The 16,780-nt window shown below is 39.2% G+C and overlaps 1 protein-coding gene across 3 annotated transcripts; it reads left to right on the plus strand.

Annotated features, from left to right (window-relative positions):
• The first annotated feature begins 1,012 nt into the window (after positions 1–1,012).
• soat2 (sterol O-acyltransferase 2) lies at positions 1,013–15,085 on the plus strand. 3 transcript variants are annotated; one of them, XM_023293025.3, is made up of 16 exons: positions 1,013–1,169; positions 3,432–3,518; positions 3,759–3,817; positions 4,056–4,195; positions 4,310–4,363; positions 5,471–5,578; positions 6,282–6,564; positions 7,662–7,737; positions 8,584–8,668; positions 9,063–9,108; positions 9,397–9,526; positions 9,914–10,011; positions 11,148–11,246; positions 11,440–11,575; positions 12,126–12,271; positions 13,625–15,085. In XM_023293025.3, the coding sequence occupies exons 2-16, from the start codon at positions 3,440–3,442 to the stop codon at positions 13,676–13,678; spliced, it is 1,593 nt and encodes a 530-aa protein (XP_023148793.2). In that variant the 5' UTR covers positions 1,013–1,169; positions 3,432–3,439; the 3' UTR covers positions 13,679–15,085. The 3 variants fall into 3 exon arrangements, with proteins under 3 accessions (XP_023148793.2, XP_035814426.2, XP_035814427.2); XM_035958533.2 differs by having other exon boundaries at positions 1,015–1,169; positions 3,416–3,518; XM_035958534.2 differs by having other exon boundaries at positions 1,021–1,169; positions 3,435–3,518.
• The last annotated feature ends 1,695 nt before the right edge of the window (positions 15,086–16,780 follow it).

The following is a 16,780-nucleotide window of genomic DNA, read 5'->3' on the forward strand; positions in this document are numbered from 1 at the left end:
AAAGCAAAGGCTTTTGTCTTTTCTTTTACTTGGTGGACTGAGGAATGACAAAATGAAAAAGCAAATACAAAACGGAAAAGACAATGATAAAATGGAAAAATAAAAGAAAAAAAGCAACAAGGGAAAAGCAAAGACAAAATTTTCCTTTTTATTTATTTATTTCTCTTTATATTTCCACATTTATTTATTTCTCTTTATATTTTCACATTTATTTATTTATCTATTTCTCTTTATATTTCCACATTTATTTATTTATTTATTTATTTACATTTTATTGTGGCACTCCTGTGACTCCATACTGGTGGTGACTGCATTACATTTCTTAATTTTTGTCCACCCAATTAACATACATGAGGACACACAAAATACTCTTTCTCTCTCTGAATAAAAAAGTGTGTCTGATGGTTTGTTTTTGTTTTTGTTTTTTGGTTTGTTTGTTTGTTTTACAAATAAAGTTAAAATATCTAGTGAGAAATTCTCAAAATGACACCAGTTACACCTCCCTTATTAAAAAAATCCAGATTGCACTTCAGTAAAAGTGCACTGGCGGTTTAAGTTTCTCCATTAGATAACTAGTTATAATATGATGTTTGTTCACACCCATGTTGAACTCAGATTTAAGGTGAGTCGATGAATGTGAAAGCTGCCTTCTAGTTTAAAACTTTGCCACACATCAATCTACAGTGTAATAATAAGAAAAGCAGATTTTTTGAGTAGAGGAAGGATTTTAACATGGTGAGTCAAAGCAGAGAGATTTTCAGTTTCTGACTTGTAGAAAACCTTTGACCTGGATAACTGAGAACCTTTGCAGTAAAATATCTTCAGCCAAGTATAAGGGAATTATAGTCAAACATAAAATAAATGATGTGAATATATTTTGCAATACATGATACTTTAGGACAAACTCCAGTGTTCTCTACGTGACCTCATGCATCCAGCAGAGGAGATGAGTTGGGGTTGGGCAGTAGAGGATCGAGCCTGTCCGGGGCAAAAAGCCAAAAGGGCAAAGTGCAGAACATCAGCTGAGTATAGGACAGGACACAGATCACAAGAACTGGGACACAGACTTACTTAAACATTCTCCAGCAGCTCTCGCTCAGTGGGAATCATCCAGGGAATCTGTGCCTCTCATCCTGTGGACTGCTGACTGAGCCCCGGGCTAAAAGTCTGTGAGTACAAATCTGACACGGTGTTTATGAACGATGCCACATCCACCCGACACATTTCTGTCTCACATCTGTAGGTTTTATGATTTCAATTCTGTAGTTTCTGCTGTCTGCACTTTTCTGAGTTTTAAAATATTACAAAGATACAGAATGACACAAAGTCAGTGACAGCTGTAACCAGCTCTGACAGTTCTTTGAGAAATATCACTTTGTTCTGTACATACAGGAAAGTAATGCGAGAAGGAAGCAGTAAAATAAAAGTTCCACTGTCAGATAACATTGATGAGACTTTGCACTCAGAGTAAATGGACCTTGATGAACATTATATGCTGATAGTGCAGTAATTACTAAAACAAATACCACAGAATAATTTGAGACATGAACTTGTCTGTTCTGTTCAACAAACTTTAAAGGTACGTTTATCAGTCAGTCATTAGCTGAAAATGACTGATATGATAACTGACAGCATCAACATAATTATTCAGCAGGAACTCCAATACAGCTGCACTATCTGTTCACCACATCCTGGTTTCACTGTCCTTTCTGCATCATCTTGACAAATAAATACTCAGCTTATATTAACATAAAGTGTAGCTTTAATTACTCTGATCACTCATCAACAGTAGTAATTACCTTTCAGCAAAAATGATGCCGTCAGTGTAACATACTAATCAAAGCCATATTTCATATTTCAGTTTCTCCGAATATCTACAGAAATTAGAACCTAATGATTTGTAGTGTGTCACAGTCTCTGATCAGCAATGAAAACAGAACCAAAGCCACAAGTTTTGAGACCCTCTCAAACTCTAAAATGTTTTTTCTGTGTTTGAATCCATCAAATCAGCAATGAGACATTAAGCAATAACAGCACATAGGCCAGCTATTAACCAAGTTTGGATTTTCTGGCTCTTTCATGTGAATGAAAGTAGGCCATGACGCAAACTCAAACATTCAAAACAACTCTCTAGAAGCATGTGATGTTTCAGACCAAATAAGATGGGTTTTATGCTACTGAAGGATTGGGAAATTCATTTGAAAGTTTGTTTAACATGCACCTTGTTGGAATCATTCCTAACTGCTCTTGAAGTCAAGTGATTAATTGTTATTTCTATCACAAACTACAAACCCATCTTGTACTTCTATTTTACTCTTGTCACAGACTTGATAAGTTTATCAGCAAGTAAGAGTAAAGTCATGTACGTCTATACGGGCTGCAGAGAGGACAAGCTGGTGAATGTTTTTTTAAACGTGACCAAGAATCATCCCTGTTGCATGAAGTGATTGGCTCAAAACATCTTTTTCCTTCGTCTCTCTCTCATCTACAGCCACATAGTATATAATCTGTACATCTGCACAAAGCTTATCTGCTTTATTACAGTTTTCCTGAGCATAGACATAAACAGCATAGATTAGAAAATGAGGTTTCTCGGGGTCTTTGACCCCATACTGGAGGTCTAACCCACCCTCTCCACCAGTCGTCTGTGTATCTTATCTAACCTATGTATGTAAACCTCTGAGTACCGCTAGCTTTATCTTGTGTTTACGTTGTTTGGCTTGAACTACAGTGACTGGGGACGACCCTCGTGCTATAGATTACCGCTGTAGGTAACCATCGTTCAGAACCCCTGACCTATATGCTCCCATGCGCAGTTTGTGCACCACCTCAGTTTGTGATTCACATGAGTTCCCTGGCACTGAGGCCCGCCAAGAACATTAATGCTTTCAGACATGAGGCAACCTGCCAGCAATGGGCCAGTGACCTGATCTAATCTCTCAGTTTGTAGCTGAACTTCCCTGTAGATTGTTAAACTTTAACAAAAGGTAAATCCCATTTGAATGACACTGTAATTGGAGACTGTGGCTGTGCTGCTCCCTGTTGGTTGAATCTGACAGGTATGTTGCACCACTGCCAGTGACGCTGGGGGTCAGATGTTGTTTATTAGGGTTTTTCTGTATATACTGAGTCATGCACCAGCCTATGAGTGATTTGAAACTGGTTTCCATAGAGTATAGCAAATCAAGATCCACATATAGATCTAGACTATGGTGTGTAAGGTCAAAGGGTGCTTTGATTTCTCTTTCATTCATAAATAATAGTCTATATGGGAAAAATACAAATACAAGTGTTAATCAGCCATTCTCACAGACTTCAGTGGGATATCACATGCTTTACTCTGTTAGTTTTTTTATTTATCCTCAGAGAAGCACCAGTGTGTGTGAGACTAAGTCCCAGTTGTTGGTCCTAACAGTTGTGGCATCTTCCAGTAGTAACCATGACGACTACAGAGCGGCCTAACGGACTACACCATCGAAACATCAGGACCCATCAGTCAGATGACACGTCCAGCTCCGGTATGATCAGAAACATGTTTTCTTACGGTGTTTTTTTTTTTTTTTTTTTTTTTTTTTTTTACAGGATATTTCTCAGGCTGTTATCTGATTTACATTGCACAATGTGTACAAAATTGTGGATATTCATTTTTCTCCTAATTAATCTTCCCAAGCTTAGTATCTTTCCCTTTCAAGCATAATGTAAAGTACATTTTCAGGTTTGGTAAACAATTTGGGCAACATCTGCTCTTCTCTCTGCAGATGGGGCCCGTGGAAATGTGCAAGAGGAAGATTTGAGGCAGTGGCAAAACTATGCAGAGGTAACTACTTCTGTTCTGTCATTTCAAGGCTAAAATAATCTAATCCGTGTTTCTGAACAGGAACAATAAGAGGATAATTGCAAAAAAGTGTTTCACAAAGCATAAGAGTAAAAATGACTCAAGTGAAAACAGTGATGTACATTCCCAGATTATAGACGTACACAGTAAACACACCTGCACAGAGACGTTCTGTACGGACAGCAAAATAAAACATTTTTCCCTTTACACCCTGCTGTAGAGGGTAAAGGTGAGAGTACTGGCGCAGGTCCAGGATCACCTCAGTGAAATCATCGACAGAGCTCTGATTGAGTCTGTTCAGCCCCCCAGCAACAGCCAGCCGCCAGTTAATGGAAAGACAACAAAACAACACTCATCCGGGTGAGAATTTTACTATTTCAGCAATTGTTTCATGTTGTTCTGGGATATATATATATTTATCTTTTTTTATTCACTGCATTAAAATCTGTTGTGTATGTGTGTGGTGTATTTTAGATATCAGAGAATGGATGATGGCAAAGTGTTTATGGACAGAGCATCACTGTTGGAGTGAGTATAAAAGACTGCCGCTATTTTCTGTTTTGAGAAGGAAAACAGAGCAATGAAAGTGCACCAGTCAACTTCAACATCATAATTGTATATGAATGTATACACTACTGTTCAAAAGTTTGAGGTCACTTAGAAATGTCCTTATTTTTGAAAGAAAAGCATTTTTTTCAATGACGATAACATTAAATGAATCAGAAATCCAGTCCAGACATTGTTAATGTGGTAAATGACTATTGTAGCTGGAAACAGCTGATTTTTAATGGAATATCTCCATAGAGGTACAGAGGAACATTTCCAGCAACCATCACTCCTGTGTTCTAATGCTACATTGTGTTAGCTAATGGTGTTGAAAGGCTAATTGATGATTAGAAAACACTTCTGCAGTTATGTTAGCACATGAATAAAAGTGTGAGTTTTCATGGACAACATGAAATTGCCTGGATGACCCCAAACTTTTGAACAGTAATGTGTATATTTATATACATACATGATGTCGATTATGGACTAAATGTCAGAAAATAGTGAGAAATTTCATCATAACTTTCATTTTCTGTGCTTTTTTGTCTGAACAATCATACAATACCCAAAGATATTAAGTTTAAAATAAGATACAGAAAAGCAGCATTTTTTTTTTGGCATTTTTTGCTTAAACATGGCTTGATTATCTAGATGCATTTTACATGAACTTTCTGTTAATAAATCACTTGATTTAGCGAGGAATTCAGTACAAGACTATCAAAATTAAGCAAGTCTTCTCTATTAATTACTTTCCTTGCCTTCCTTATGTTGTTGATATATTTACCAAATCGATTTGTCCTAAAATAAACTTGTAAGATTTGTACATAAAGAAACAACCTCATGTACCATTCTGGTGAGGGGAAGTTATGGATATACTGTATGTGTGGCGTATTGTAGAATCCAACACAGCGTTCTATCCAGTGTTAATCATCCAGATAATCCCACTGCCATGTTTGTGTGTATTGTAATGCTGTAAACCTCTGACATGCTCAGCACAACAGCTGCACATGACTACAGCATGCATCTATTTTTATGACTCTATTCTATATTTTTTTGTCTCTCTGTGTGTGTTTCCTCATTTTTATGCAGTGAGCTGTTTGAAATCAGCCACATCAGAACCATCTACCACATGTTCATAGCCATACTCCTCATCTTCAGTTTGAGCACGTTGGCTGTCGACTACATCGATCAGGGCAGGTCTGTATGTATTACGTGCATGTAGTAATGTCTGCACATGTCTCAAACTCTGTAACCCTGAACCAAAGACAACAGAAACTCAATCACTCCAAAGTCTTTAAAAACTTCTTCTTCATTTCTTATCTTCAGTTTCTCCTCATTGAGCCTCTCTCCCTCCTTCCCTCTCAGCCACCCCACTCATCTGGCAGCAGAAAGATAAAGAAAGATCAGTCGCTCTGAGTATTTCTGCTGCGTCTCTGGGCAGCTCCGTAATGATTCGGTTGGCAGTTGCAAATGCTTCTCATCTGAATAGGCGCCAGTGGGTGATTCCAGCATGTGCAAACTATTTGATATTTTCACCCTCGGTTAACATTGATTTTAATGTGGGCAAACTGATGAAATAAAAATTAATAATGATGCACTTAGTACACATAGCCATGCTGAATTCAACAAATCCTAGCGAGTGGGTGTTTTAAATCTATTATTATTATCACCACCAGGTGGGTCTTTTCAAATGAGAGAAAGTAATAAAAAGAAAAAAAAATTCAATGCATGTAGCTACTCCTGTCATCAATTAAAGCCTGTCATGCTTTAATATCATTAAAACGGTTATTCAACAGATCACAGTATCAAACATTTACATTTACTTCAGACTAAATAAAACTTTCTAAAGTATCTTCCTAATAAAATGAATTCCTGATTGTATTTTTTTATGCACTCTCAGGTTGGTCTTGGAGTTTGACCTGCTGCTCTATGCCTTTGGGAAGCTGGGGACGGTCACCTGGGCCTGGACTATTATGTTTGTTTACACCCTGTGTGTTCCCTACTGCACTCTGGTGTTTTGGGGTTCCTTGTACCACAAGTTCCCCTACAAGCTGGGTCTGTCTCTGGGGACAGGGTTGCTGATGTCTGCCATTCAGATGTGCGTGCTGGGAGTGTTCCCCATCTACGTGGTCGTACATCACCAGCTACCTCCTGCCTCACGCTTCATTGTGATACTGGAGCAGGTCAGTGTTTCAGAAATACATCTTTTTTTACTTTGTGGGTGGGAAGGTAGCGCTTCATTTGGAATCCCATATAAACCCTGAGTTTATTTTTGTAACTGCAGCTATCTTGCAGAAAATTTAAAGTTTTTTTTTAAGGTTTAAAGATTGTTTAAAGTTAAAACAGCATCACATTTCTTTTTTATCACCCCTGCAGTTTGGTTCAGTTTGCTTTTTGTTGTAATATAAACTGCTGCTTTGCAAAAAATAATAATTTTTTAAAGAATAGAATGACCTGTGCTAGATATACTCTGTACTGTAAATAAAATGATATTCACTGGTAATCAAAATTACAAAGGCATCCATTGCTGTCAGCTGGAACATTGTGATAAGGAAGGCCTGCTGCCCAGAGATGGAGGCCTTCCAACTGGAAAGTCACCAAAAAGCATTCACATCTCAGTGAAGCCCGCATTTCCACATCACAAACCCATACCATAATACGTCCTCATCCTCTGTATTACACTGGCCCCCGGTCTGCAAAAGCCGTCTTAGTACTAAGATCATTTTAGAGCGTTTGATGGAGTGAGATAATCCCAGGGCTTAGATGCTTTTGGGAGACCTGGGCCTGATCCTCATCTGACCTGGACCCAATCAGTCTATTTGTAATTTGGATTCTGTTCATCCCATATACAAATTTCTCTTTTGCTGAGCACGATGCATAAATGAATTCTTTACATTTGTTAAGTAGCAAGGAAAAAAAAGAGTAAGTGCTTCCCTGTGGCTGTATAATGTGGCTCCCTGCTTTAGGCAGATTGATTATGCATCATGTCTGAACTGCAGTTAAAGACAAGCTAAAACGATAAACCACTTCCCCAACTGCGCTGCTGGCTGTCCTGTCACGCTGTAACACTCCCATTTTGTTGTTCTCTTTACTAAATACAAAAGACCTTAGCATACAAATAAGTGATGAATCTACATGCACAAGAAGATGTTTAGACTATAAAGATGTGGTTCATTTCAGACACTTTGTCACTTCATGCAATAAAGACATACAATGTAGAAGCTGCAAATACTGACAGGCTGTCTCACTTCACATAATAACTGTATTAAATTTTCCTCAGATACGATTCCTGATGAAAGCCTACTCTTTCATGAGAGAAACGACTCCAGTTATTATGAAGAATACACCAAAGGAAGGTACCGTATTGCATTGATGTCAGGTGTATTTACTCCCCAGGCTCTATCATTACTCACAGTGACGTCCTGAGACACCTAAGAAAAATTGCTGAAACAGAACTCAGCAGGTTCCGCATCTAATGATTCATGCTGTAGTAAAACGAACAATGAGCACATCTACGTACAATAAATAACCTTGAGTGTGTGCAGCCCTATGAGATGCTAATGTAATCTGTTAGCGGAGATGAAGTTAAGAAACATGTAGGTGAGACTGTAAAATAATAGCACAAAACATGAATATATAGTCACAAAAAAAAACTGTATAGTTCTGTAGAAAATAGTAAAACTGAAAGGTCTGATTAAGTGTCCAGTCTGGTTTCAGTGTAGTTTCTGAGTGAAACTGAAATAAGGCCACTGATTAACACAGAATGTCTTTTAAGTGCAGTTTTTACAGAATAGTGCTGTTCCACAAGTTTTAAATGTCATCAGCCAGAATGAAGTACAGCAAACAGTTCAGGAAAAGTAATTGGAGGGTTTCAGCTCGGCAGTTTGCTATAATGGCTTAACGATTTCATGATAAACCCACAGCCGTTTAATTTTAAAGATAGTCATTTGTTAGACGCTCCCTGCATTGAGGCACGGTAAAGCTTTAGAAACTGCAAATGGAAACGTTAAATGACTGATATTATGGCCCCTTAATGAAGCAAGAAGCATGAAATGAGAAGCAGAAGTGTGAACCACAGACCTTAAAACTGCTGTTTATATTTAAATTCTTAAAAAAAAATTATTCAAGGAGCATGTGACTGAAAAAAACTCTCAATCTTATAATGTGATGGTCACACTTATTGAATTCCATTTTCTTTTCAGGAGAAAGTCCCAGATTCCCAACATTTTCCAGCTATCTGTACTTCCTCTTCTGTCCCACACTCATCTACAGAGAATCATATCCTCGGTAAGACGCATTGCCTCCTTGCCCCGATCCCACAAACTCCCGCTGCTTCGCTCTGATAATTAGTGACCTGATCGGTGTCCAGTACAAATGTCGTGGGACTAATTGGGTGTCATGTTAACCTTGTGCCAACGTCTCACAATATGTTGAAATTCAAAACAAGATAGTAGCAATTATCTTTCTTTACGACTTCAAAATGCTCAGAGTACAGCTCGACAAATGCATCCATTATCCAGTAAAACAAGCTTGTTTTTTTCATGGAAGATACAGTTAAAGTCTGAGATGCATTGTGGAATCCCTAATTTAGGTCACAGAATCATTCAGCATGACACCAGGAGGCAGATCTGAAGAATAAAGCACACATTATGTATAATATAATGTTGTTTTTTCTACACAGAAATAGCCACATACGATGGAGGTATGTTGGTGTTACTGCTGGCATGGTGAGAGTTTTAATGTGTTTTATATTCATATTTAATTACCTTTTGATTGCAGTATGCACCTTAATCTACTAAGATGACATAAGATGAAGTGTTACTGATGTGTGGTGTGATAATCTAAACCGATCCTTAACTACAGGTGTTTAATAGCTTTAATCTAATTTCTTAGATCACACCACTGTCTTAACATTGGCAGTGCTGATTTTCAAATATGTTCCTCGTTTTTTTTCTTTCAAGAATCTCCTCCTAACTTTCTTTTTTTTTTTTTGCATTTCTATGCTCAATTTGCAGACGCTGGGATGCCTGTTTTACGGCTACTTCATCCTGGTGCGTCTTTGTATTCCCATCTTCAAACCCGACACCAAGCAGCCATTTAGCAAACGAACAATGGTTCTGGCTGTGTTCCACTCTGTATTACCAGGTACTTTCTACCCTCCAGCAAGCACCAGTTGCACACACAGTCACTGGTAATGTCAGACGGAAGTCATGTGCAAAGTTGAAGTTCATCTCTGACTTTGCTTGTGACATCTGTTATCTCTCATCCATATGAGTCAGTGCTGGTTAATGTATCACTTACAATTAAATGGAGGACGGGAGTCTCTTCTGTTTTTAGGTCAGTGATAAGATTAAAGATGCTTTCATGCCATCAGACACGGGTAATAAAAGACAGGTACATTTATTGGACTCTTTAAGTAAAGAGCTTATCAGACATTAGAGCATCAGTATCAAGTTACAATTCTTGTGAGGAGCTGGGAGCGATGCCCAAAATGAACTTGTCCCTCATGATCTCCTTCTCTCTCTGTTTCAGGTATAATGCTCCTTCTGCTGTGTTTCTTTGCCTTCCTGCACTGCTGGCTCAACCTCTTCGGGGAGCTGCTGCGTTTTGCTGACAGGATGTTCTACAAGGTGTGTTGCACGGTTGAATTTCTGTGGCATCACCTCTCCTGTGGTTGCATTATTCTCAAAAACGCTTACATACTAGGAGTGGAAAAATCTGATTATGACAGGGGGAAATTGCAGCAGGGTGGCCTGGTGGTCCCCAAACAGTTTAACTTTTCCATCATCATATCCTGTCAGTACGTTTGAACAAGAGGCTCGGTCTGAAAATACCTGCTTCCCCTTTGTTGTTGTTCCGCTTCCACTTTGTTCTCACACGGCTCTCTGCACGTTTGGGTCAATTCAAACTGGAAGATGGATTTAGATGTAAAAAATATCATGGCACAAGGAGATTTACTCATATATTGTTGATGTTAGTGTGTAAACCAAAAGTCAGTCTTCATTAGGGTCGCGGGGGGGCTGGAGTCGATCCCAGCTGACTTGGGGTGAAGGCAGGGGACACCCTGGACAGGTCACCAGTCTGTTGCAGGGCTACATCTACAGACAAACAATCACACTCACATTTACACCTACGGGCAATTTAGAATGATCAATTAACCTGAGCATGTTGTTTTTTTGTTTTTTTTTTGGGGGGGGGGGGGGGTTTGTAAGAGCTCGATTCCGGCTCATGGCCCTTTGTCTGTCAAAAATGGCCATGAAAATAACTTTAAAATAAACAGCGCAATCAGCAGTGCCTTAGCAAAGATAAACTGGTTCAAAGCTCTCATTTTGCTGAGTATTTTTTTTGTTTGTCGTTACAATGTGGCTACGCATTTGACTTTCATTTTCCAATGTACTGTCGGCCTGTGATACACACTAAGCCTTTACACTGAGGATCACACTGGCTTAAACTTAAAGAAATTATTACAGCAAAAGACTATTTACAATTTTAAGTTGGTTTTTCCTGTAATTGGATCCACTGCTCCAAACTGCCATGGCCTCAGCTCCAAGGCTGACTTCTTCCAAAGCGCTGAGGTCACTGAGTTTTGAGACCAGAATTAATATTAGATGCTTGGATGCTTTCAGAAAGATCATACTGAGTAGACTCTCACTAGTATAACCTAAAAGCAATGTTAAAATAAAAGCACTCACAGCCATCCCTTATAATGTTTGTGTTTTTGATCCATACTCTTGGATTTAAATATCTGTCTCTGTCTGTTTTCCAGGACTGGTGGAACTCGACGTCTTTCGCCAACTATTACCGTACTTGGAACGTGGTGGTTCACGACTGGCTGTATTACTACGGATACAGAGACATCCTCTGGGTGAGCAGAGTTCCAAAAAGGCAGATTAAGACTAGTTAATAAAATGACAATAACAAGCAAAGCTCAGTGTCAGATCACAGTAGAGTTTTCTGTTTCCAAAACACCCCATGATGAAGTGTGTGTAGTAGTTAAACAGCCTGACCTCTGAACTTTAAGCCAACCCCTCTCTGTCTTCCTTCTCTGATCCCTGCAGCTGTCGAAAAGGAAATTCCGAACAGCTGCCATGCTCTCGGTTTTCATCGTCTCTGCTGTTGTCCATGAGTACGCTTTAGCCATGGGCTTTGGCTTCTTCTATCCCGTCATGTTCATTCTCTTTGCAGTCTTTGGAGGTGAGGGATCTGCTCATTATACAGGAAATAATCTCAGCTGCAGCATAGACAGCAGTTATTGTGATCTTGTTCTCTGACCCAGCTGCAGAAAAAATATATAACAACTTAAAAGCCTTTTCAAAAAGGAGGAAATATATAAATAAATTTCAGGTCGGCATCATTACCGCATTTAGTTAAAACTGTGTGCCTAACTTGCCTGTCCATAATTGCTTGCTAAAAAATATGTAAATGTCCCGTTTTACATTCTGGACTGTGCCTTGGAGCCTTCAAAGTTGAAATCTGTAATTATTCACTCTCACACACTGTCAGTAACTCTTTTCAGAGGACTCTCATTATATTTAAAGAAAAGCACACTGGTGCATTGTGTCCAAAATCCTCTGGGACTCAAAAGGTCTGATGTTTTGGTTTTTCATCTTCTCAGTGTTTGTCCTCGTCCGTCTTTGGACCATCTGGCATCTCAGCCGCAACACAAATAAAACATTACTAGACTACAGATTAAATTAAAAAAAACCTCTCGCTAACAACATCCTCTCCTGTCATCCTCTTACAGTGATATTCAACTTTACCATGAACGACAAACGAAAGAGTCCCATGTTCAACGTCATCATCTGGATGTGTCTCTTCCTCGGTCAAGGTGTCCAGGTGTGTCTGTACTGCCAGGAGTGGTACGCACAGATACACTGCCCACGGAAAGGGGTATGTGCTCCATCTACATGTTTTCTGCAAGTAGTGAAACATGCTCTAGGAAAAATATCTTCCTCGGACCTTAAAAATGTCACTTGGTATTATAGACCTTAGAAGACAATCTCAACAAAGGGCTTATTTTCGAAAACCTGCAGTTCCTCTGCATCTTCTTCACTGGCTTCAACACAATCTAATGGTACAATCATTCAGCCCTTTAAAAAGCTTGTCAGAAGTCACACATCACTGTGTTTTATCGCAACAGAAAAGGAACGCTTTCAGTTGGGTTTTAATAAACTGTGGTTTTCTTGGCTACAAGGACGAAACCAAGTACTGTTCTGAAATAAATCCAATAAAAACTGAAGAAGAGAGCGATTAGTGATCCCTTTTCAATTTTACTTGTACTGTGAGGTTCTACTTCTGGTGTCTGAAACATAAACAAGCTCAGTGAGAAGCTGCGAGTATTGAAGCTATTGTGCATGACAAAAAACAATCGAAACGCAAACCTTTATATTGAATACATATACATAAACGGAAAGCACGTGACTGCATTATGTCCATGTTGTTATTATAAAACAGACAGTTTGTTTGTCACACTTGACCTACAAAGATGTCAGATGACATTACTTTGACCTCGATATCAAAAATAGGCCAGTAGGTGAATAAACTTTAGCTACAGCTGATGCCAAATGAACTCTTGTACACACTGCTGGACGTCACACACACACACACACACACACACACACACACACACACACACACACACACACACACACACACACACGTCAGCAACCAAATGAGAGAAGCAGTCACAAATAGCTGCTTCTGCATTATCCTGGCTTTGTCATCTGCTCTCATCCTGTCGTTCATTACTACCACTCAGTCTCCATCTATTTGTGTAAACACACATGTAGTCCTGTTCTTAGAGATATAAACCCAACTATGAGTCCATGTAACCGAGTCACATGCAATGCGTAGTGGATGTGCGTAAAACTCTGACATGTATTTAACCCTTGAAAAGCCTCCTTCCGTCATCAAGCCTTGATGAAATGGTAAATGTGAAGGATTTACATGACAGATGGGCACACATGTACTTATCATACTTAGTCCACTATGAACCACAGCATCTCTGTGTATCCCCGGAGAAGGCATCCTCTAAAGCCAGCAGCGTCATTCACACACACAATGGCTTAGCACAGATAACTGCTGTCTAAAAATAGAATTTCTGTCAGCAAAACAAGATTATTACATGATAATAACTGGATGTTAAACAATGCTGATAAAAACGTGTAACAGGATTACAGACAGTGTTGCTAGAAGTATGTGTAAGAGGACTGCATGTTTGATTCTTCTGCTCTTTCTCATCAGGATAGTCTGTGGGAGCTGCTGGTGCCTCGATCTTGGTCCTGCAGCTACGAGTGATGAAGCTGCTCTTCTCTTGGACTGGATGAATTAATGATGCAGGTGTAAAAATCAAGGTGGAGCTCTGAACTGATTGAACATCGGAGAGAGCGAGGAAGGACAGCGGCTTGAAAGGCTTGTAAATAGCAAAAGTTTTCTGTTTAGTGTGCAGAAGTTTTATCACGGTCAAGATGTGACCGTAACCTTTGTTCAGGTGTGAACACTGAATTATTTCAGGTTTTTATTTGCACTGGTGTTATTAGATATTTGTTAGTAAGTCTGGCGTGATAGAATACCGTACATTAATTACGACCTAGTTTGTTGATAGAAAAGTGCATATAAAGTGCACAGTTTGGTGAAAATCCAAGTCGTTTTCACAGTCCTGTTTGTGTACAGATTAAACAAGACAGAAGGTGGTGTTTTAGAGAGCTTTAGACAGGCTGAGGTTTTTCACCCACAGATGGAGCAAATCCAGCTGTCTCCTCATTTCTATTCTTAATGCAAAACTAGGTTGGTCATGTACATAATAATGCACATGTTAAAAAAAAGTACTGTATGTAAGCTATAGGAGATCTTAATTTATAACCCTAACATCCCTGAATGTAATTCTTGAAAATTTTTAATATATTTAAATGTTGTAATACAAACCCCTGAAGACCTCAGACCAAAGAACAATTTTATTGTAGATAAAATGCTTAATTCAATTTCAATTCAATTCTATTTATATAGCGCCAATTACAGTCAAGTTGTCTCAAGGCGATTTATAGAACCCATATGCCTGACCCCCAGAGCAGCCCTAAGGTGACAGTGGCAAGGAAAACACCCTTTTAACAGGGAAAAAAACCTTGAGCAGAACCAAGCTTTTATGTGGGGTTTTATTTTTATTAAAAAATAAAAATTGCATTTTTATTTTTAATGTATTTATATTAAACCCATGTTTGGTTACAAAACCTAAAAGGAAAGCATCATTTTCTCTTAGCTTCTTAAAGATTTGTATCTTTGATTTTTTCTTTGTTATAAGATTTACAAAACTGGGAACAGGTCAAATGAGAGGCAACTTTAAACAGGATGGAGCCTGACCTACAGCGTGTGCTGCATGTTTAATCCCGCCTCGGTTGCCATTCAGCTGGCAGGGATTGGTCAGGAGAGCAGGTATGCTGCAGCAACCAACCACAGGCCACATGGTGTCTTATCAGTGGGCCACAAAGCCTCTGTGTGTCTGCCTGCAATGTCATACAGGAAAGAGAGGATTAAGGCTGGTACAGTGTTTGCGTTAGTGATGTAATGCTCTGTAAACTGATATACCGTAATGCCATAAGAGCTCAGGGAAGCAGTTTTAGAGGCAGCGCCAAAAGAGGAATTGCTTTTTCTGTTGTCTACTTTTGACACAGTGTATAATAAAAATGTGTTTTTTGTATTTTCATTTGACATGCTTGTTATCTCCACCTTTCTTTTAACTTACACATCAAAGGGCTATTGCACGTTTTATTTATCTGATTTATGCCATTGTCATTGTCAGCCATTAATGAGCCAGAGCCTCCATCTTCTGCCGATCCAAAGTGAAATGTCATCTTTTCTGGATGATACAAAGGTGGGAATGGAAGTCTGTTAAGTCATCTAATGTCCACTTCCTACAGTAGAATTTAGTCACATGGTGGCATGGCAGAGGACCGACTTGAAAAGACAACAATGACATACACCATGTGACATCATTCTAGCAAACTGTTGCTTTTTAACGAGCCCAGCAGAAATAGAACACGGTTAATCATGTGGAATCGTTTCGCAGCATGTGACAAACATAAATCTTCCTTTTACAGTCGCTCAACACTGATCTCCACTAGCCTGTGTTGCAGCTTGAAAAATGGTTATTGAGAGAAGTGAGAGAATCCAAACAGTATCGTTGTCAACCATTAAACAAAGCAATGAGCCCAGAGATGCCGAGACGTTTTGGAAAGTTAAAGGAAACTGCCAGGAAGAAAATGACAGATACACTAGCAGTCAAAAGTTTGGACACACCTTCTCATTTAATGATTTTCCTTTATTTTCACGACTATTTACATTGTAGATTCCCATGAAGGCATCAAAACTATGAATGAACACATATGGAATTATGTAGTAAATGAAAAAGTGTGAAATAAGTCAAACCATGTTTTCTATTTAAGATTCTTCAAAATAATCACCCTTATTGCTTTGCACACTCTTGGTATTCTCTGGATGAGCTTCATGAGGTAGTCACCTGAAATGGTTTTCCAACAATCTTGAAGGAGTTCCCAGAGATGCTGAGCATTTGTTGGTCCTTTTGCCTTCACTCTGTGGTCCATCTCATCTCAAACCATCTGGATTGGGTTTAGGTCAGGTGACTGTGGAAGCCAGGTCATCTGACGCAGCACTCCATCACTCTCCTTATTGGTCAAATAGCTTTACACAGCCTGGAGGTGTGTTTGGGGTCATTGTCCTGTTGAAAAATAAATGATGGTCCAACTAAACACAAACCGGATGGGATGGTATGTTGCTGCAGGATGCTGTGGTAGCCATGCTGGTTCAGTGTGCAGTTTTGAATAAATCCCCAACAGCAAAGCACCCCCACACCATCACACCTCCTCCTCCATGCTTCACAGTGGGAACCATGCATGTAGAGACCATCTGTTCACCTTTTCTGTGTCGCAAAAAGACACGGTGGGTGAAACCAAAGATCTCAAATTTGGACTCATCAGACCAAAGCCCAGATTTCCGCTGGTCTAATGTCCATTCCTTGTGTTTCTTGGCCCAAACAAATTTCTGCTTGTTGCTTTTCCTTAGTAGTGGTTTCTTAGCAGCTATTTGACCATAAAGGCCTGATTTTGTCAGTCTCCTCTGAACAGTTGATGTAGAGATTGTCTGCTACTAGAACTCTGTGTGGCATTTAATCCAAGGTGCTGTTAACTTGCAATTTCTGAGTCTGGTGACTTGGATGAACTTATCCTCGGCAGCAGAGGAGACTCTTGGTCTTCCTTTCCCGGGCCAGTCCTCATATGAGCCAGTTTTGTCGTAGCGCTTGATGGTTTTTACGACTGCACTTGGGGATACATTCAAAGTTTTTGCATTTTTCTGACTGACTGACTGACCTTCAGTTCTTAAAGTAAT

This window comes from Amphiprion ocellaris, chromosome 5 (genome assembly GCF_022539595.1).
Source record: "Amphiprion ocellaris isolate individual 3 ecotype Okinawa chromosome 5, ASM2253959v1, whole genome shotgun sequence".
Lineage (NCBI taxonomy): Eukaryota > Metazoa > Chordata > Actinopteri > Pomacentridae > Amphiprion > Amphiprion ocellaris.